Raw genomic sequence first — 22,076 nt, forward strand, 5'->3', positions numbered from 1 at the left:
CCGTGCTTATCTGGATGGGGGCCAAAATATATCCCCGTCAAAACACCACGACAAGCCGCTCTTGATACACGCTTATTTGGTGCGATATAATGTCGTACAAAAGCACTGGGCTTAGATAAACGCATAAGAATATCATCATCAATTTTATTCAGCGCACAGTCACAAATGCATCCAATTTCGGCGGGTGATCTTTCAACCACACTATTTATCCTTGCCTAGTCCCTGGAAACATTACTCGTACGGCCTTAGCGTCAACATACCACAGTCGCAGCCCTTTCCAGAGTGGTACTCATGCCCGCACTTAAACTAGGCGAAGGTTCGGCATCCTTCGCACTTGCCTGATCTGAACCGCATAAATACCCTATGGCCACGCGTCGATTGAGATCTTGATCGTACTCCACAATCCCTCGACAACATGCCTTCCCCAGCCGAAGCGCCTCTTGCGCTGTCACTACCTCTGGCTTCGGTGGTGCTTGGTGCAGCTACCCACATATCGAGTTTTAGGCTCCAACTGGACGACTATGGATGGCGCCTTCTCGGCCTCTGGAATTTGACGTTGACTCTGTTATTTCTCTGGCTCAGCCGTAGTTACGATTTTCTGGCGGCGACTCGTCTGGTCCTCACATTTGCGGCTACATTTCTCTTCGGCTTCTTCGGCAGCACTACCGTCTACCGTTTCTTCTTTTCGCCTCTCCGCAAATTCCGTGGTCCATGGCAGGGCGTGTTGACTTCGTTATACCGCCTGCACGCAGCGATTACCACCGATGTCCGTCTCTTCCGCTCGATAGACAGCCTTCACAAGCAGTATGGCGATTACGTCAGAATTGGAGCACGGGAGATCTCCATCCTTAACCCCTCGGCAATTCCTCTCCTCTACGGAGCCAAGGCGCAATGTAAAAGAGGAACGTGGTACCACCACTCGCCTGAGGCCGAGGAAGATAGACAGGTGCTACTTATTGCCGATCCTACTATTCACTCCTGGAGGAGAAGGATCCTCGACAGAGGATTCAGCAGCAAAGGCAAGTGGCTCCCTCACCTTGCCATCAGATCACGATTACGTGGAGACATTGCCCAATTCAGTCGGAATGAGAAACTACATCCTTCATGTCAAAATGCAGCTTAGGCTGGGGGAAGAGCTGCAAAAAGTTAACCCAATATTGGAACTCTATCTGACATCTTTTCAGCTCTTGCCGACTACGAGCCCCGCGTCCAGGAGGTGATCAACGACCTCATTCGAGCTCTCGAAGCCCGAACGGGAAGCTCGGTTAACTTAACTGATTGGATCAGCTTCTTCGCATTTGACGCCATGGGCCGGGTTGCCTATAGCCAGGAATTCGGAATGATCAGAGACGGAAAAGGTTCAGTTACGTTTGCGGGCAAGACTACGTCCCACGAGGCTCTGCGCGCCACGATGAAGATGTACGGGATTTTCGGCCCCGTCCCGTGGCTTTTCAAGATGATCAGCCAAATTGGCCTGGTCGGCGAGATGGCAACCTTCTTCCAGTGGTGCCACTCCACCATGCGCACGAAGCAACAGGTGAGAATCCTCCAGAGAAGGCCTGTACTTGAACTCTCCCTAACCCAAACCCAGAGCTTCGACGCCATCAACGACACCCCCACCGACATCTCCAGCTGGATCATCAAGTCCCAAAACGACGCGTCCGACATCAACAAGCGCCCGACGCAGCGCTCGCTCGAAAACGACTCCATCCTCCTCATCCTCGCCGGCAGCGACACTGCCGCCTCCGCCATCACCAACGCCATCTTCTACCTCACCCAGGACCCGGCTCGTCTCGCGAAGCTCCGCGCCCAGCTCGCGGCGCTGCCCGACCGCAGCCTCAAGTCCCTCGGCACGGTGCGTTACCTCGACCACGTCATCAACGAAACCCTGCGCCTCAAGCCGCCGGCGATCGAAGGCCTCGTGCGCGAGACGCCGGCTGGCGGCCTGACGCTGCCCGATGGTGTGTTTGTGCCTGGTGGGACGATGGTGTCGATCCCGCCGTGGACGTTGCACCGGGACAAGCGGTTCTGGGGTGAGGATGCGGATGAGTTTAGGCCGGAGAGGTTTGAGGGGGTGGATTTGACGAGCGAGACGGTGCCGTGGATGCCTTTCACAAGGGGGGCTTATACTTGCCCTGGCAAGCAGTTGGCGTATATTGAGATGAGGGGTGTTATTTCGGCGGTTGTGATGGGTTTCGATCTGACTCTTGCGGAGGGACAGAGCCCGAAGGAGTTTGATGAGGGGTGTCAGGACTCGTTTACGTTGACGAATCCGCCGTTGATGGTGGATTTGAAGAAGAGGGAGGTGTGAGGGAATATCGAGGGTTTGCGGTGCTGTTGGAGGTGGAAATATTGCTGAGATGTGTTACTCATGATTTTACATGCACTATAGCCAATTGTGATAAATAAAGGAACGTTTAAAATGACTGAGCATGGTATCCGCCAGAATTTGCTACTGGGAACGTGATGGGCATGCATATTTTCAAATTAATCGGCAGAACTTAGTCCATCACATCAACCCACTAACATACCGGTAAAACAGGTAGGGAATTTGACGCAAGCCTTATCCAATAGATAGAGCATTCGTATCGGCTCCAGCAATTCGGCCCACCGCATAAGCAAAATGGTTATAGGCAGCGCCAGCTTGGATGTTGCTGCTTGAATCTTCGGAGGATTTGATGATCGGTTTACAAAACGCTGGAGGTCAGCTGGGTCGCTCGTAAGACGAGTTGTAACCATGAATACACGTTGGCCGAGGGCTTATCCCATCAATTGAACGTCGTTCTCGAGTCCGGTAAGTCCGCCTCATGGAATAGTGATAAGCAGGCAAGTCTTGGAGTAGAATCTGTCTGCCTCAAGCGGATAGATTCCAAGCAAGGCCAGGTTCTCATCTTGCCTTGTGTCTCCACGGTATTAATTCACTTACAAAGACAACTGGTATTTAGGGATTTAGATTTTGGAGTATGCAACGATGAGGAGTTGGAACATGAATCTTTAATGCTTGGTAATCTCAGCACTGCTGGCCAATAGCATCGCAGGGTTAAAAAAAATTGTGTTATGACGCGGGAGAGCGGGTCGAACGGAGCCATTGGCCAGCCGAAGTTTAGACTCCCATCGGCCATGAAGCAGTGTGGTCAGCTGCGCTCAATGGGTGCGTCTGAAGAGCCAAGAAAGCTGGGCGCAGGAAGGTGATGTGATAGGCTAAGAGATCGTGGGAAAGCTTATCGTCCTGGAGCAGGCACAACGTTGCGCGCGCATCGTAGATGTAATTCACGGCCGGCATTGCTCATGTCGAGGCCGCTAGCCGAAAAAATACCAATGCCCCTTTAATGCGCTGATAACGGCTCCCTGCACGAAGGGCAAGGCTGAGCATCCCGTGCGCCGCGTAGTTCTCGTATAGAGCCATGCACTCTGCTTACAATACGTCCGCTACCGCATAGGTTGCACGAATTTCGCTTCATGATACTATTCACGGTAAAGACAGCCCTAGATGTTTCAACGCATCGGCACTTAGGTCTAGGTCATGGGAACCAATAGCTGAACAATCCATTTTTGGTCGCATATCTTTGGGGCTGACCCCGTTCTGCCTCTGCCTAAAACACATGCAGCCTTCTCACTCACTCCAAACTCTCTTTCCGCCACATTTTCCAACCATCCTCTCAAACGACCAGATTCGCATGTTTCCTCCAGCAATTCCCCACCCAAAAAAAAAAAAGCGCTGTCAACACTCGACAAACTCATGAATCATGGGCTCTGCGCAGTCAGGGGAAGAAGGGCGACCCAGCAAGCGGCTAAAGAATGCCCAAGGAGAACCGGCTCCCCCGCCCTCATCCTCTCCAAAAGCTTGTCTATCCCCAGCCCTAGCTGAATCAGCTCTAGAAGTTCCTGGAAACAACGAAGCGACCTCACGCCGAGAAACGGTCTTTCCGCCAGCTGAAAAGCCAGCATACACTGTAAAAAGCCCGCCGCCCATCCATTCTGCTTCCGCAGACATCCCTCAAGAGTTCTCGAATTTCTCCAACAAGACTTTCAGACTCAGGGGTATCCATAAGGAATGGGATCGTAGTCGTGTGAAGGAGCAGGTGAAAGTCGAATTTCGTCTGCCAGATGCAGCTCAGGTCCATATTCGTTCCATCTCGCCTGATCCATCTGATTCGGAACGTCAAATTGCCACACTCGACCTCACAGAGATGCCCAATGGAATAGCTCACGCAAGCCACCCTTCGGAGTGGATGCCATATTCTAGAGGGGAAGACTTGGTCCTTGACACAAACTTCTTTGGATTAACGCCACTGCACGAAACAGACGACGCCAAATGCACTTTGACGTGAGTTTATTGCAAAGTCTGCTTGCCTCTGCTGGGCGACTGCTAATCATTCACGGTTTAGCGTGATTGCCGTGCCTGGATTGAACGGTCATGCTTTTGGCACTTTCAAAGCTAGAAGCAGAGGTCGTACGTACATGTGGTTGCGAGATAGCCTTTCCAAGGACCTTCCTCATGCACGCATCTTCATCTTCGGCTATGGTACAGAATTGCAAGAGAGCAAATCATTCGAGAACATTGGAGATCTCGCTCTGAGGCTCCAGCATGCTATCAAAGTTGTCTCAAAAAATGAGGTAAGAATCTTGTGAATGTTTACAAAGTGACCCCGAGAACTAAGAAGACTCCAGAATTCAAACGCCAGACGGAATATAGTGTTGATTGGTCATTCTTTAGGCGGAATAGTAATCAAAGAGGTGCGTGGATCTGCTTTTCTTTTTTCTTCACACTTCCCTAGCTAACGAAAGTTTCCTTAGACTCTCAATAAGATGTTCGCCACGCAAAACACAGACGGAACCAACTTGGAATCAATTCGTGGACTGCTTTTTTTTGGTGTCCCCAACCAGGGAATGACTATCGAGTCATTGATCCCGATGGTCAACAATCAACCAAACCGACAACTAGTCGAAACCCTCAACGAAAACTCAGATGTTCTCCGACACGTAACGAACAATTTCACTGCCTCATTGAAATTCTCAAATGCAAAAGTCATCTGTTTCTATGAGACAGAAAAATCCCCCACGGCAATTCAGGTATGTTCATTTTCACAATCAAAACACGTATGGGGGTCTGACGTCTGGTAGACCAATGGTATTTGGACAATGTCTGGACCGCCACAAATCTTAGTGGGTCGCCATTCTGCGACGGAGAGATGGCAGGATAAACAGGATACAAGGTATCCTGTCAAAGCGACGCATTCCGGAATGGTGAAATTTGAGAACAAATTCGAAGAGACATATGGTACTGTGTTGGATCACTTGAGGAGCTTTCCGGAGAAAGCTAAGGGTTAGTGTATTTGGTCGTCGATCACCAAGTCTACTTAGCTGAATATATTCTTTAGTTTGCATTCGCAAATTATCCGATTCGGAAAACGGTTAGTCATAGTGGCACACCATAAAAAACATGCGGCTGATTATGAATGTAGACTGCCTGAAATCCCTATCCTTCCCCACACAGGACACTCGACAGGGAAACGTTTACACCGCCCACGGCACCTGTGACTGGCTTGTTCGGCATCCGACCTATTTGCAGTGGTTCAGCGCCCACCGACAGCTGCTTTGGATCAATGGAAAGCCCGGCGCTGGAAAGTCAACCATGATGAAATATCTCTCCAATACCTTGATGGACGACAAAAGCTCCGATGATTACATCCTTGCATCGTTCTTTGTCCACGGACAGGGCGATGAGATGGAACGGTCCAAACTCGGAATTCTACGCTCCTTGTTACATCAAATTCTCCCCCAACAACCCAAACATCTGTCTATCCTCACAAAGAAATTTGTGGAGCGGGAAGAGACACGTAAAGGATGGGCATGGAGTCATGAAGAGCTCATGGAAGTTCTAAGGAGTATCGCTACGCAAAGCCACCATGCGAGTCGCCCCGTCATCATTTTGGTTGATGCTCTGGATGAATTAGGGGAGAGCCTTGCAAAAGATGTGGTGGACTTCCTCGGAACACTGATCAGCCACTCGGCGGATGCAAAGGTTTCTACGACATCGACCGGTCGAACCTATGTCGGCATGCGAATTTGCTTTTCCAGTCGACATTTCCCCGACATCACTCCGCCCGATTGCCTTAAGATTTGTGTTGAAAAAAATAACTCTGACGACATTGCCAAGGTCGTCCATGAGAAGCTTTCAGTTTCGCGCTTATCGAGTATCAAAGAGCCGGAAGACCCGAATTTGAAAGAGCTAGAAGGACTTATCATTGAGAAGGCTGATGGCGTTTTTCAATGGGTCATGCTCGTCATCGAACAGATCTTGAAGCCTTTAGCAGCCAGCAAAAAGGCAAGTGCGTTGCGGATGACGGTGGAAACGCTACCGTCAGAACTGGCACCATTATATTCCCAAATTCTGGGGAATCCAAGTCTTGAAACATTTCAACTCCTCCAATGGATATGCTTTTGCCGGAGACCGCTTGAGCTCTTTGAGCTTCGACAAGCTCTTGCACTCAGCAGTGGCCAAACTTACACATCGCTGGAAGAATATGAAAAACATTTCGACTATCAACTCAACGAGGACAAAGTTCATGAAATGGTGAAACATCTTTCATGTGGTCTTGTCGAAGTGAAGCAAAACCCTCCACTTCCGCATCACAATAAGATTAAAGTCGGCTTTATCCATCAATCTGTTCATGACTATCTTATGAAAGATGGGCTTCTCCGGGTAGCTAGAGGATGTGGCATACCTAGCTTTCTCAATCCCGCGAAACAGGACTCAGTCCACTTGAAAGTCGTTTCGAATGCTCAAATGGCTGCGGTATGCATCAAGTTTCTTCGATCAAAAGAAGTCCAGGAGAACTTGAAGAAGCTCAAACAGGTGGGGTTCTCCGCAACACATCTGGTTTTAGGGAACTACGCAACAAAGAACTGGCTACCTCATATGACATGTTCTCTCATAGACAATGGTCTCCCAGACTTTCTTCTGGAACTACTTTTGAGTTCAGTCGGGATTATAGTTCCTCGTCTGGACAGGTTGGCGATTGATCTACGGTCCAGTCCTTTTCGGGAATGCTCTTGCAAATACTCCAAGAAATCCGACGATCTTTTCAACCGACGTCGCATTTACAGTGGCTTCAAAACCATGCTACATTGGCTTGTTGCCGCAAGATCACATGCAATCCTAAGCATTCTCACAAATTGTGGCCAATCCTTGGACACCCGAGACGAAAAAGGTCGTACACCTCTCATGGAAGCTATTTTGGCCGGAGACATCAAAACCACTACCCTGCTTTTGGAATCAGGTCTGGTTGATGTCAATTGCAAGGATGAACAGAATCAGACGCCGCTGCATTATGCGGCGTCGGACTCGCTTTTACTGGAGATCTTCTCTTCTCTTCTGAAAAAGAACACAATTGCATGCGACGAGATAGATCAAGACGGAAGCACACCACTCCTGCGGTGTCTAGAGTTGAGGAATTCTCATTCTTTGTTCTGTTCACAACACTTCGTTCTGAATAGAACCCTTTGGCAAGCAGTCCAATTGCTCCTTGACGGAAAAAAAGTCAATCCAAACCAGACAGATACAAAAGGAGATTCAATATTAGCCCATGCTGCGCGAGACGGGCATTCGGCAATTGTGGAACTTCTCATCAATATACCGGGTGTCGAAATCAACTCTCGCAACAAGAGTGGAGAACCCCCAATTTTCCATGCAGTAAAAGCGTCACAAAGGGAAACGTTCACTCTGCTCTTGAAGAATGAGCATCTATCCTTAGATCTGGAAGATAATTCCGGACGCAATGCGTTGTCATATGCGGCAGAGTGGATGGGGCCACAGGATGTTGCTAAACTTGTTCAGAAACCGAACGCTGAACTTGACAAGCAGGACAACAGCCTCAGAACTCCATTGTCATATAGTGCTCGCAGATCAGGCGATGTTGCTCAGATCTTGTTGAACACAAATGCCGTTGATCCGTTTATCAGAGACAAAAAAGGCCGTAGTCCTGTATCCTACGCAGCCGAGTGCAGCCACAGCGATGCTTTCGAACGTTTATGGAAGTTCGACAATGAGAGCAATCGATGGAATGAACCAGACAGCAGTGATCGCACACCGTTGTCGTATGCTGCTCAGCACAACCCAACAGCTGTCAAACTATTGCTTGACGGCCCCCAAATAGCTCGAAACCAAGCTGATCGTAATGGGCGCACACCATTATGGTACGCAGTCACAAATGGTAACCTCGAATCTTTGCGATACTTTCTCTCCGACCGCGGGGTTGATACGAAAGCTATCGACCATCCAATTCTCCACAAAGCCATTGCGTGCAACGATGTTCTGACAGCAAGCCTCCTTATCCAGTCAGGTTGGGATGTCAACATGAAGGACTTCTTACATCGCACGCCTCTATTCTATGTTCGCGATATTGAGACAGCAGACCTACTATTGAAGACCGAAGGAATAGACCTGGAGGTGAGAGACGAGGATGGAAGGACAGCTTTGTTCTGTATTGCGAAGAATGAATGCCCTGAAGTCATTCGGCTTCTGATTGAAGAATACGGGTTCGATGATAAGGTCAAAGATCGATCAGGATTATTTCCATGGCATTGTGCAAGGGACCTTGAAACAAAAAAGCTACTATTCGGACCTTTCAAGCGGTTTGCGCGGGAGCATCGAGAAAGGCGGGCCGCGAGATCGATTCTGGCCGCAAATCCAAAACAGCGATAGAGAAACCTTCGGACAAGTAGCTACCGACACGATTCAAGATGACGTTATTGTACTGTACAGGGAATGATAGAACATTAGTACAGACGTTAAGGGTACTGAGCTTCTATTTCTTCAGTGAATTAACAGCCTTGTCCGGGGATTTAAGTGGCAGCTTCCTAGGGTGGCGACCCATGCGCCGTGCGTGCTTATGAAAACGGATCATTTTGACCATGACTGAGGAAAGTGTGATGATTGAAATGAGCTACTCCCGTCTAATGTCTTCATGAGAGATTTGTTGCCAAATGCAGATCTTAAAACTATGGTAGATCATGTATATTCATTTGGAATCTACAGTGTAAGACATCACCCAATTCATTTCTTTTATAAAATCTGAGCTAAAAAAGATTCGAAAATAGGAATGTCCCCCGTGTCTTAAAACTTGAATCGTGAAAATCACCTTAAATATTAAAGTGACAGCTTTCACTATCGCAATGTAAACTCCGAACTTCTCAATTTTCCCTCATTACGGGCTTGGATTGCTTCGCCATCCATGTAGCCCTCAACATAACAGTCTCCGACAACTTGAAAAGTTTCCTTGTCATACCCTCGCAGAAGAATTGGTATACTGCATCCGTAGATCACGCAGATACAATCTCCCTTCCGGGCCTCTTCAGGAACCAAAAGTAGCCTTGAATCATCGGATACGGCCAGACGACGGTAGTAGAGCCACGGGAAAGTGCGGATTCGTCTCCAAATAGTCCACATGGCCTGTCTCATGTAGCTGTGCTCTGGGTTGCAGGATTCCAAACTGTGTCCCAACCAGAGGATGGAGAGCAGCCGATGCCAGCCTTCGTTTGGGCCCAAATTCACAGACGTCATGTCGCACCAGTTCTGAAGAGTTTTGAGTCCGGATTTTGACCCTTCGAAGCCTGAGATCCTAAGACAGCGGCCAATGTGGTTGATGGCGCTCAGGTGTATACCCTTGCACCTTAGTAATTTGCAGTCGGAATGCATTACGATTTCGGCACTCCTTCCCATGCTTGCTGAGATCCCAGTCCGTAGCTTGGGGGAAATCGGTGCAGACGTGGCATCTTGCGACCAGTCAGGCAGCCAACTTGGAATATCGGAGTTCCCATGAGGTTGCATTCGACAGCTGCAGAGGATGTCTAGACAATGATCGCTTCTCGGTTTTCCTGTGCGGTCAAACACGCAGTACTGGAAGGCTTGCAGGCACACCTCCACCAGACCAAAGGCGTAGTTTGCCGTGAGCCTTCCACTGTCCGCTTCAGAACCAATCCCGAACAGTCCGAAAAGGCCGTAGACCTTGTCTCTCGGATCAGTCGCCGTTGCATTTCGACAAGCGACTAGCTGCTCGAGGAACAAGTCGGGACCTTTGACACTGGAGAACAGCCAGCGCGAGGTGTGAATCCATCTGAAATGCCTGAAGTCTGCCACATCTCCATAGCACAATTTTGAGCCATGCTTGCCCTGCATTTGGATGTAGTCTATAGCTGCGCATGTCTTAGCGGCATCCTCCCACTTGATGGTGTGGCGGCCGTATTGTATGACTATTGTGGCAGCGCAAATTAGTTCTTGGCGTATCCATACCCGTTTCCAGTATGGCGTGTCTGAAAAGAGATATCGAGTGGCATATACCGCACTTGTGAGGTCATTCGTGGACAGGAAGTCGACAAACTTTTCGGATTGTTGTGCGTCCCACGGGTTTCCTTTACCAAGAAATGTCGTGACAGCATGAATCAGCATCGGGGCCATGTCCTCAGCGTAAGCCATATTTTCTAGCCAGCATATGACGCGAGAGGCCCCGGCGTATATTGGTACCATCTTCTGAACCTCCCGGAAGGTCTCCACCTGATTTCCCTGGTTAATGCAGAGCGCATCGACCCAAAGGCAGCGAGGTGAGTGTCCTGGCGGTGGTTGTAGTGCACGTAGTGCATTCCAAAGATTTCTTCCCACTCGCATCCATATCCCGTCGACTGCTATGAGACTCGGCTTTTCTGGAGAGCCCCAGGCGTATGATAAAGCTTCATACATCGGCTTCTCCGAATATTTGACATGGTCCATCCTGCATTGTACCTCATTATACTGTCCAGGTGGGTAGAGGTAAAGGAGGCGGAGGGTATCATTTTCCATAGGTTGGTAAGCGTAACAATCGCTGAATGGACGGAGTGGAACAGAGGAAGCGGCGCTCCATTGCGAAGCAGATACTGAAGAAGGCGCTATAGACATTTATTTTCTGTAGTCCTGGTTTGGTCGGCTGTCGGCTCGCCGAAATCTCGAGGTCGTCCTTAGTCAAAGGCTTGTGGTCGAGGTCTCGGCCCAAGTAATCAGTTTACCAAATTCCATCAAATTTGCGTATGTACACCTACATTTATCGGATTGATTGCTTGGTATGTCAATAATTTGAAAAAGCTCGGGTGCCACGATCACTCCAGTGGGAAAACCACAAGTGCCGCTCGGTTACGGGGAGGCTGGAGCCCTTTAATAGGCAAAGGCCCGACCCCCAATATTCCAATGACCCACCGGGATCAATGAGGCTGAGCTGCATCTATCCATGTTCGGTAGCCCTAGAGGCGCCCTAAAGCGCAGCTGAACCAATGACACTTCGCGTATCTCCTGCGCGGGCGCGATCCTCCGGGGTGTCCTCCGGCACTGTGGGCACGTCCACTGACACGTCCTCCTACACGTGACTGAACCATTGTCGTACTTTATCTTTGGCTGAGAAGCTTATCACTGTAAATAACGCTTTACTAATATTCTCTTCAGGCAGGCGATAGGCCTAAAGGACATAACGGAGGGCGTGCCGGAGGATTGCGCCCACGTACCGATAGGAGATATTGGCGCTGCTCACGTCAGCCAAATGGCACGCAGCCCTACGCGAGGCTACCAAATCAACAAAAGAGCCCAATCATTTGGCGCACGAGCTAGAACTTGAGCGGCAGCGTTCTGGCCACCAGCACCAATAATTCTCTCATTTATTTTCAACGATGATGCTGGCTGATAGCTCCACGAACTTTGGATAAATCAAGCAGGAATCCCCAAGTCATCGCCCTGCGAAGCTCTCATCTATTTTCTGGTTTTCTTTCTCTTTTCTTCGGTGATTCTCGGTAGCTTTGTATCTACTAGTACATCCGTCACCCGCACGCTTCCTGATACGTCGAAGTTGACCTGCACACAAGATTCCACTCCATTGATCCTGTCTCGACAGGCTTAGCTTTGATGTAACTCTGATAGTATTACAAATAAAATAAAAGAAGGACATACCCAATCTCAATTCAGAAGACGCGCTACCTTCCTACAGACGTCGGGCGGAAACAATCCTCCTTCCGCGAGCAGATCATTGAAGCGTCTCGATGCTGTGAGCACTTTGAAGTTGTTCGTCGCATAGTCTGATACAATTTCATGCAGCGGTGACGGATGAGTATTTCCATCTTCATGATTATACACCACCCGCACGACGTGACAGATATCTCCAGTGCGTTCAGGAAAACACTCAAAGATGTTCAAAGCCTCTGAAAGCTTCTGTCTGGCCAGCTCTTTTAGCCCTAAAACGAGGTAGAACTCGGCGAAGTGGTATACGGAGACGTGGCAGGTAAATGTCTGAGCGTAGCTCATGGTCGGCAATTGGTTCAGGCCGGGTGCTGAATCAACCGGAAAGGGCAGCGGTGGCGGCGGCGCTGTGACCTGGACCTTCGTTTTCTTCTTTTTCTTCTTGCCTCTCTGGGACCAATGCGCTCCCCAACTAAATCCATCCTGAACTATAGGTTCCTCAACAGGTATTGGCTCAGGGACGTCCTCAGGGATGGGCTCCGGCTCATGATCAGTCAGTGGTGAAGTAGGTTCCTCGGGGAGAATGTCGTCGTCCTCAGGTGTTAACGGCACTTCGACCGGAGCAGCAGCACTGTAGTTGCCTGAGTGGATGAACTCCGCAAATCGACAGAATGTGTCGGGATCGACATCCTTCAAGAACGCTTTGCCTTCTCGAGACTCCTTCATTCCATTCGCCATCATCCGGTCGAGGGGCTCGGAATAGCGAGAAACAAGGTTTCTGTACAAGCTGAACTGAATCTCGTCGGGGCCAATGTAGAAGTCGAATGTCCCGGCGCGGAAAGTTCTGGCACAAGATGTCAGATATAGTTTGATAAAACGATCACAGTTTGTATACTCTGAGTTGATTGCGGACATGTTGGAGGTGGATACGTTTTCACGGTCGGCGGTGCGGGGTGCCTGGAAGCATGGCAGAACAAGAGTTGCATGGAAGGGTTTGCTGCTTCATATGTTGAAATGATTGAAGTCCATCGGTCGATTGACTGCAGAATACTGCAAGAATCCGTAGATTAGGCAACGACCGGCCAATAGCCGCGCGCCACGAGGTTTCAGCTTGCACTCCTTACATTGAACCTTAGTGCGAGTGTCCGCATAATCGCCTAATTCCAACCATACAGCGACTTAAGCGCGCCGTGCAAGCGCCAGCCAGGCGATTCAAATCCACGTCGCGTCGCGTATTCTGTCGTGATGTGGTCGTGCGATAGCGAAAGAGCAATCCTTGTTTTATTTACTTGATGGAGTTAGGCGTGATTTAAACTCGGTGCGGGGCTAGTTTTCATGCTCAGTAGTTACAAAATATCTTTCATTCATTTCAGTCTCTGAACGAGCGTTACATCCAGTAACTCCAAGAACAAAAAAAAAAAAGAAAACACCCAACTCCCATGCATAACCCCGCAATACCCCACGCCCCTTTCACCTATCCTCATCCTTACTTTCGCTAAGCTTCGGCAGTTTCGCATCTGCAAGACACACCATCAGCCGCATTCCTCCAACCGACCAACCAACCAACCAGCCAATCCCCACCCCCTCACGTGAGATACGTACCGGTACTCAAAATCCTCTTCAACCTGCTCCCAATCGACTTCGACCGCCCCTTCCCATCGACGTCCTTCTCCTGCTCCTCCAACTCCTTGCCGTCAGACGACTCGCTCGACACCGAACCGTGGCTGCCGCCTTCGCGCGGGGTGGCTGTGTTCTGCTGGGCGGGGTGCGGGGGCGGGGGCTCGACATCGACGTCAACGGGGTCGTCGCGATCGGAGTCCCAGTTGCTGTCGAACTCGGACGCCAGCGACTCTTTGAGTTCTTTGGAGAGCTTGATCGAGTAGCCGGCCATGGTGGCGGGACCGATTTAGTGTTTGGCTGGTTTGCAGCTTATTTTGTAGTCGTGTGTGTTGGCGAAGCGCATAAAGTTGGCAGCAGCGCGGGGTGGGTGTGGTCGAAAGAATCACTTGCGGCGCACAGCTGAGGAGGGGCAGGGCAGGGCCTTATTTGTTGCACGCAGCGCAATAATGCGACGATGGAGTAATGATCAGGCCACTAATCCGCCCTCTTCTTTAATGCTTCCAGCCCGAACAACGCGCGACGCAACGGTGCAGCGCAGCGCACTGCCTCCCTTGGCTTACGGCTGCCGCGCCGGCGCGACACCGACGCTCATTGGCCGGCCAAGGGGCGAGCCGCGGCGCTGATGTCTTGTCCTCGTCCCGCCCCGCTGCCTGTGCCGTGCGGCCAGACTTCCGCCATGCGAGGTGGTGGGATGGGAGGTTTGTGGGACGGTGGCGGTAGGACGACCGTCGTTCTGCCAGCTGTTCTCCACCCCTCAGCTGTAATCGGGTATGTATGTTCATGCTCCGTTCTTGTGAAAAATGATGACCTGCAGACTCTTCTTCCGGCCGTCTCTTGATAATCGATGCGATAATGCTGATGGAGAATTATGTGCATACGAGCGCTGGCTGTACGTTTTGATTGGAGCTGAAGGAACGTTAATCATCGTCGACGCCTCCATTGCGTGTGCATTTGCTCCGCCACCATGCTACCCAGATAATCGTGATGAGAAAAAAAGACCAATTGCGATACATTAAACACCATCAACCTATTATACTAGCCCGGTCCTATCTCCGCGCATCGCTGTTGTTGTTTCCCATCTCACGCTGCACTGCCCCTGCGGCTGTTTTGGCTGTCTGCGGGGGTGCGGGGAAAACGGCGCACGCCTCGCTCTTTTGCAGCCAAGCTCTTGTGTCGCGGGCCAAGCTTCGCAAGCCCCGGTATTATGATGTAGTTGGGCGATTGGCAAGAGAGCGCCACTTGTGTGCCAACGATCGGCGCATCTAAGGCGGCAAATTCGACGACACAGCTGCCGGAAATCCACAAGCTGCGACGATATTCGTTCTACTTCCACCTGAAGTGTTGTTCTCGTCTCCGTTTTCTGCCCCTGTGAGCTAAGACCTGTCCGTCGATCGGCGTTGAAGGTTCAGCATGTCATGACGCCACTGGCCACCAACTCGTGGCATACAGCTGAGCGAAAGGAGCCTGCCGTGCTTGTCGGAGCCTCCGATGTTGTCAATGTCGCAGATTCCGTCACGATCTTGCTTGAGTATGTTGGATGGATCCATCATCACCGCTATATATCCGTGTCAGCAGATGGACGCATCGATGACAGGATAAACTTTACCAGTGAGCACAGGATCCTGCACCACAGGCCGAACGACCCGGCTCTGCAGGTAGTATACCACGAGCCCCGTCAACGTCAGCACCCCATTCAAAACCAGCCATAGCCAGACCCTCCAGGCTGTGACCTCTGCTCTGACGGCCTGGATCCGTTCGTAGGCCACGGTGGTCAGCGTGTCCGGGCCATTATTCGTAAAGTACGCCGTCGCGCTCCAGGCGCCTTGGTACGCGACGTTGAGGATGTTCTGGACGTAGTGCGCGGCTCCGTTCTCAAAGTTCCACCCCGTCGTGTTCATCATGTTGACTTGCATGACGGTCTCGGGGGTCAGTGCGAGAGCGAATTCGACGAGGGGATCGGGGGCCAGGAGGTCGGACTGCTGGTCGTTCTGGCATTCGGCGAGCGATTCGGCGACGAGCTGTGCGGAATGCTTGCACGAGACGACGCCAGCGTTGAATGTGATTTTTGCAACGGCAATGCAGTACGTCCTGTTGTCTTCGAATGGCTTCATTTGGAAGTATTCGCGGACTGGTGGATCAGAGGGCCTGCCGTTTACGTCAATCGAGCAGCTGGGAAGGCCATCCTTGTCTGGGTCGTGTTTGAAAACGAAAATGGCAGCGAAGGTTTGCGCTTGAACCGTTCGAGGTTGTGGGAGCGCATGCATAGGCATGCTGGAAAAGTTGTTTCGGTGTGTTAGAGTTACTGCTCCGGGGAAGCTATACAAAGGACTTTCATGTCTGCTATAGTTGAACCAGCCTGATTTAACCTCCTGTACCGCACTCCTGACGTCCTGGGGTACTGATTCCAGAGTATCAAGCCAATCGAATTCGGAGATGCGCAGCTGAGGCATCGTGATGTTCTCGAGAAGACTGCCGACCGGGATACCTCTGAGCTCGGGAACGAATCTGCGAGGAGTCTGCAACAGCTTTTTTCCTCTCGAGTCGTCGGCGTTCATGTTGACGATCGTTGCTCCCACTCCCCGCAAAACTTGGTTGATTGGTGAAAATCGCCCACGTGTGAAGACGAGGAGGCGTGTCCAGTTGCTCTGTTCCTCTGCCGGCACGAAAGGCGTCGTCACCCCAACAGGTTTGCCCTGTTGTGACTGCAGGCCGTCCGTAGGAACCCATGTAATTGCGCCGGACAGAACAGGTGCGGCTAACTGCGCGGGCCATGCCAAGATCAGAGCGAAGGATATGTATGCGATAAATCTACTCCGAGGAGCAACTGGTCCAATCTTGTAAGAAACTTGAGTCGATAGCTGAGAGAACGTCATGCCTTTGCGTTCAAGAGCGATAAAAGCGCAGCGCCAGGCTAGAATCCCCTGCAAAGCTGAACAAATGATGCTGGTAATCTTGAGACTAAGTGAGAGAATAGTCGACACGTCTGATTGTGTGAGCAGATAGCCAGTTGTCTCACGCACCGGGAACGCGCGCTGATTGAGCGGCGGCCCCAGTACAACTGTACAGGTGGCAATAGACCAAAGGAGATGAATGGGAAAATACCACCATGCTTTCATGATCGACCAGCGTCTTGAAGGGGTTTTCAGTGACTTGCATTGATGCTCTTGTGAGTGTATAGTCTCGTCAGCGCTGGTGAGTAGGTACTCGTCTTCTGGCATGGTTGTAATTATCAATAACGACGTGCTGTGCCGAATAATCGTGGGATCAGGCTTTGACGCGGCGAGGGCTGGGAGGATTTGGCAATAAATGGGAATTTAAATATCTAAGACAGGAGCTGAACTCACTGAACCCCCCGCATGATGATCTTATGCGCCAGCAAAGATCTCACTACAGTCCCTAACCACCATCGTTCACGCATTCTGACCCTAATGTTAAAATATCCATAGAAGGACAAATTATTGTATTTTGCTCATAATGTCTATCATCGAATTTGTATTATTTGGGCGTTGATAAAGCAGCAATATTCAAGATGCGCCACATATCATTTGCTTTTCGTCTTGGCGGATCAGTTGATTCAGCGTGGCGCCCAGTGCCTCACAGCCGCGCCAGTAAACAAGGCTAAACAAGGGACGACAGGGGCTTGTGTGTCGATTGGAGGGGGTTTGCAGGAATGCGAGCAGAAGGTGTCCGTCATACTCTGTATGTGAAGGGAAAATGTTATTCATTGTGCGATGCAGTCGGTTACACAATGCACTATTTCGGATGGAGCCAGGGCTTGCATTGATAGGTGGAGGTAGGGCATACAGCCATGTAAGGCTCGAGCGCGGTATCTGCGAGTCACGCGGCCGTGCTCTGCCCACCCAACTTTCTTAACCCTTCGGCGACCAGCCTTCTATTTATTACCTTGCAGACAGACATTGTATGCCTAAAGCAAAGCAATTTCCCCCCATTTCTGCCTTCAGATCAGCGATACGAGAACGCTAATAATGTTTGAATTCGCGAACGAGAGAACGCTGACCATCGTCGTCGCATCCATTGCGTCTGCATTTGCTCCGCCACCACTTACCAGACTTTCATGAGCCACTCAACACCATCGTTGACGGCGCCCGACCATCGCCGGTGTTAACTCCGCACGTTGCTGTTGATATTTTTCCCCTGCAGACGTTTGGCTGTTCTGCGGGGGAGCGATGCGGGGAAGGAACGGCGCGTGGAGCGTGCGTGCGCCTCGCTCTTTGCCGCCAAGCCTTGTGTTGCAGGCCAAGCTTCGCAAGCCCCGGCATTATGATGTAGTTGGTAGGAAAAGCTCCTTAGCGGTGGTGAGTCGATCGCCAATCGGCATGTTTTGCTGAGGGGGAAAAGCTGACGACATCAGAGCCGCCAGGGCCTTGTGTGGCGCAAAAACGTGCGCTCGGCGCTGACGACGACTTCAATAGTCATTATTGGTATTACCGTGGAGATGGACCTTTTGCAGTCAAAGATCTACAGGAGTGCAAGATAAGCATCAGCATTCTCAAAGTTGTCGGGCCTGCTCGAGTCATTGCATCTCATAAAATACTCCACATCTCGTTGTTGGAAAGACGAAAAGAGATCTGAGATATTGCCAAGAGAGAACTTGGCAGAAGGAGGTCCGCGTCAAGTCCGAAAACCGGAGGAAGCTCCTGATCACTTGGCATCATTCCTTCACAGGCAAATATGAGACGAGTGTTAGATAACTTATGCACAATCTCTGCGCCGTCTAGGTATTCATCAACAGCTAAAAAGGATATTTACATCTCCAGCCACCCTTCCCACCCAGCCACTCAAGATATTTTTTTCAATCATATAAACATGATAGATAAACCAGAACATCAACAAACTTCCAAACCACACAGCCGTCATCCGGGCATCTAAGCACGGTAAGTGTTCCACATGTTGGTCATGCGGGTGATCTGATCCTCGGTGAACTCCTCGTAGCAAGCGCTGTGCACAATGTCAGTCCTGGACCATTAGAGACAGAAGGAAGGCAACTCACTCATCAGAGTAATCCATGTAGTTGTGAATGGGGTCAAGACCAGCCTGGCTGGGGCACGAATCGCGGCCGGTGGGGCAGCCGGACGAGGAGCTGGCCTGGGCGGGCGTGTCGGCGATCTGGTCGCCGGAGCCGGTGCAGCCACCCTGGAAGGTGTGGTACAGACCGAACCAGTGGCCGACCTCGTGGGTGGTCGTCTTGCCAAGGTTGTAGTTGGTGGCGCTACCGCCGGGGACCGACGCCGACAGGATGGAGCAGCCGTCGTAGTAGAAGTCGTTGGAGCCGGAGCTGACGTTGTCGGGGAAGTAGCAGTAGCTGGGAGAGGGAGATCAATATTGGAGAAGTGGGCCAAGAAACAAATGGGATGATTGCTTACCCGAGGTTGCCGCCGATCTCCCTCTGGAAGTAGACGTTCAGGGTACCATAGTCACCCTTGCGGAGCGACTTCTTCATGGTGAGCTCAGCACCATCGTCGGCCCAGTTGGAGTTGATGGTGCGGGTGGTGCCGGCGAGGGTGAAGGAGATGCCAGAGGGGGCGAAGTTGTCGTTGAGGACGGCGAGCTGCTCCTCAAGTTGGGCGTCCTGGGGATAATTTGTTAATTACAGGCTCTTTCATGTGATTTGGTTGAAGAGCACTCACGCTCACGTATCCGTCCTCCTCGGACTGGGAGGCGGCAACGACGTGGAACCAGGTGGGGACCGAGATGGCAGCCTGGGCAAACTTGATGCCAGACTCCTTGACGGCCTTCTCCTGGGTGGCCATCTCGCCAGCCTTGAAGAGCAGCTCCTCAGAAGGCTCAGGAGCACCGCAGCCGAAGGTGTCACGCTTGTGGAGGGCGTGGCCAAGGGCAGTGGAGGCCATCAGGCCGGCGGCGAGGAAGGAAGTCTTGACAAACATGGCTGCTGGGGAGAGCGAGAGAGCTGCTGAAGGCGTCTGGAGGAGATGCTGGCTGATGGTGAGCTGGTGGTGGACGAGAGGTACAGTGGACTGGGCGGTGGTGGTTTTATATCCCGTCCGTTGTAGTAGCACAGCAGCAGAGCTCGAGTAATGACCTCTGGCCCATGACAGGCAACCCAGGCGTCCGGAGAGCCTTGCTTTACTGCCTGCCGGATCTGCATAAGTTCACTTTTCTGGAAGAGCTGAGGGGGCCGCGCGATTGTGCCTCCGCTCGGATGGAAGCGAAAAAAGCCGCTTGTCGCAGGTCGATAAGTCTAGTCCCTCCCACTTAATCTCTTCTGGCACGAAAAGCTGCCGCGGGCTGCCGGTAGGAATTGGGCTAGCGCCGCTGCACCACGGTCGTTCTGGATTTGTTGTACCTCCTTATAGGATTCGGGCCGAGGGGCTGGAATAGGTAGCGGGCGATATAAAGAAATCACCACGAGGCGCGTGTAACCAGTCATCGGGCTGAGCTGTGCGTAAAGACGGGCGGGCCAGGCATCCCATCAGCAGACAAACCAATCAGCCACGCGACGGGCACGCCGGTACCTGGAGGAATGGCATGCTGGGCAGTGCGACCCGATGTTTTTTCGGGCAAGTTGAGCGGCGCGTGCTATGGCCAGGTGAGCGGGTGTTTCGCAACATGATTTGGCCAGGACCAGATGATGTTTGCGCTGATCGCACTTGGCAGGAGTGACGCCATGTCGTAGACGGCATGTACATGAGATGAAGCAGGCGGTTTGGCTTGGCAGCGCGGCGGAGGCGGACGCTGAGTGGTGCGGCGAAGCGCGTTAATCAGTTCAAGACAGCGAGCCAAGAGAGAGCGATAACTGATCAGGGGATTCCGCTGGATGCCAAGCATCGTGGCCGGCTTATCAGGCAGAGGCGCCGCCAAGCCTGCGAGGCGGCCACGGCGATTGCTGAATCAGGCTGGTGACAAGCATGCCAAGGGAGGAATGCTTAAAGGCTAAAGCACAAAGCTGTTAAACAACAATGTCTGCCCCCGATGGCCTTCCGCTTCTGAGCAGAAGACAATATAGACATGAGAAAGGGCGACGTGGACACCATCCTGCCTAGTACTAGGTCGAACTCGGCCCAGGCGACGACGATAATATTCGGAGAAGTAGTCGCCGACCTCCGGGGAAGCGAAGTGGAGCTGGCCGAAGCACGATAACGGCGGCGGAATTCAGAAGGGCGGGGAGTCCCGGCGATGGCAGTAGAAAGCAAAGACACAGGTTCACCGCATCGCTGCTGCGTCTCCGAAACGCGGAGAGGCAGAAATTGCGGCGGCGTTTTTGGTGAATGGTCGTCTCCGTGGCGATGCAAAAGAAAAATTAAGTCAACGAGCAGCGGTGGGATATAAGTACGAGAGCACCATCATGGTGTCGAAAGCACACACGAGAATGGCGCAGTATCACTCCGCATCGACTAGCTCTCAATGGCGTTCGTTATCACAGTATCGCGATAGGTGGCGGAGATGGCGCTTGATCGGCAAATTGCGAGGTGCCGAAGTGACCTGCATATATCCGCCGCTGGCCCGCAGCACGGTCGGCGCGCGATTTGGATCGGGTTCCTGAGCATCCTTCGCCGTTGAGGAACACCCTGGAACAGTGCGACCGACCAACCGTTACCGACACCGCGAAGCGCCTACCCGGCGGGATCGGCTCGCTTCCGAAACATCGACCAACGAGCGACCACACAAACACCAACGGCGACTTAGTCGACCCCAGAGCCATGGAAATTTGAAAGAGCAGTGGACTTGAGCGGAAACGCTAGCGCGCAATGGCACGTGGGAGGATTCGGCGGGCTCCGATCCGTCGGACTTGGTGTCGGCGGGTTTGACGGCTCTGGTCGCGGCAATTGGTGTATTTGCAGCGCGGAGGTGAGGGCGACTTGGGAAAAAGTACGGTTGAGGTATGTAATAGCATACGAGCCCCCCACATGGCGCTCGGCTCTCGTGAGCGGCGTGTTCCTCATCGTGCCCGAGCTTTCAGGCATCGGACCACGGCCTTGCGGCTGTCCATGTCGGTGAGGGCGGCGGCCAGCTGTCGCGGCGCTGTGAGAGCGGCGGCATTGACGCGGTGCGGCGCGGACGAGTGAGCGACTGCATTGTGGATTTCGCGTGGTGCAGTGCGCGACGAAGGCGAGGATGAAACAGAGTTTTGGGATTAGCGCCGTCACGTGCTCGGCTGCGAGTCGCGGCGCGGACAAGCTCTTGCCTCCCGGGCCACCCGCGCACCCAAGCCCGCGCTTCTCTTTTGCCGTGTCCAACGTCGCACTCACCGAAACCGCTAACCTGTGGCAATTTCCAGTCCTCTTACGCCCGGGAAACCAGGATGCCGCGCGCGCACATCTCCGGACCTCGCCCTCCGCGGCAGGATCGCAGCCTCTCGTATTGTTTTCGCGCATTGCAGCCGTCCAACGTCACAGGCGCGCTGTCCAGCACACGCTGCTGATGACGGGCTGTCACCTTCCTAAACGGGCTGGCGATCCTGCAATCCTGCGGCTCCGACACCCTGCTATCCTCACGTGCACGC

The 22,076-nt window shown here is 52.0% G+C and overlaps 5 protein-coding genes across 5 annotated transcripts; 1 reads left to right on the forward strand and 4 right to left on the reverse strand.

The window, feature by feature from the left end:
* Positions 1 to 415: 415 nt before the first annotated feature.
* Positions 416 to 2,311, forward strand: LTHEOB_5960 (Cytochrome P450; the record flags this gene model as incomplete). Its single annotated transcript, XM_035515163.1, has 3 exons — positions 416 to 893; positions 1,185 to 1,537; positions 1,592 to 2,311. 3 exons carry the CDS (start codon positions 416 to 418, stop codon positions 2,309 to 2,311), a joined length of 1,551 nt encoding a protein of 516 aa, XP_035373091.1.
* Positions 2,312 to 11,974: 9,663 nt separating this feature from the next.
* On the reverse strand, positions 11,975 to 12,889 carry LTHEOB_5961 (uncharacterized protein; the record flags this gene model as incomplete). The annotated part of the gene is made up of 2 exons (XM_035515164.1): positions 11,975 to 12,818; positions 12,870 to 12,889. The coding sequence occupies 2 exons, from the start codon at positions 12,887 to 12,889 to the stop codon at positions 11,975 to 11,977; spliced, it is 864 nt and encodes a 287-aa protein (XP_035373092.1).
* Positions 12,890 to 13,444: 555 nt separating this feature from the next.
* On the reverse strand, positions 13,445 to 13,865 carry LTHEOB_5962 (uncharacterized protein; the record flags this gene model as incomplete). Its single annotated transcript, XM_035515165.1, has 2 exons — positions 13,445 to 13,491; positions 13,577 to 13,865. 2 exons carry the CDS (start codon positions 13,863 to 13,865, stop codon positions 13,445 to 13,447), a joined length of 336 nt encoding a protein of 111 aa, XP_035373093.1.
* Positions 13,866 to 14,967: 1,102 nt separating this feature from the next.
* On the reverse strand, positions 14,968 to 16,149 carry LTHEOB_5963 (uncharacterized protein; the record flags this gene model as incomplete). The annotated part of the gene is made up of 2 exons (XM_035515166.1): positions 14,968 to 15,149; positions 15,201 to 16,149. The coding sequence occupies 2 exons, from the start codon at positions 16,147 to 16,149 to the stop codon at positions 14,968 to 14,970; spliced, it is 1,131 nt and encodes a 376-aa protein (XP_035373094.1).
* A 2,331-nt stretch (positions 16,150 to 18,480) lies between these two features.
* LTHEOB_5964 (Peptidase M43) lies at positions 18,481 to 19,500 on the reverse strand (the record flags this gene model as incomplete). The annotated part of the gene is made up of 4 exons (XM_035515167.1): positions 18,481 to 18,553; positions 18,606 to 18,917; positions 18,979 to 19,184; positions 19,243 to 19,500. 4 exons carry the CDS (start codon positions 19,498 to 19,500, stop codon positions 18,481 to 18,483), a joined length of 849 nt encoding a protein of 282 aa, XP_035373095.1.
* Positions 19,501 to 22,076: the final 2,576 nt, after the last annotated feature.

This window comes from Lasiodiplodia theobromae (genome assembly GCF_012971845.1).
Source record: "Lasiodiplodia theobromae strain AM2As chromosome Unknown scaffold_17, whole genome shotgun sequence".
Lineage (NCBI taxonomy): Eukaryota > Fungi > Ascomycota > Dothideomycetes > Botryosphaeriales > Botryosphaeriaceae > Lasiodiplodia > Lasiodiplodia theobromae.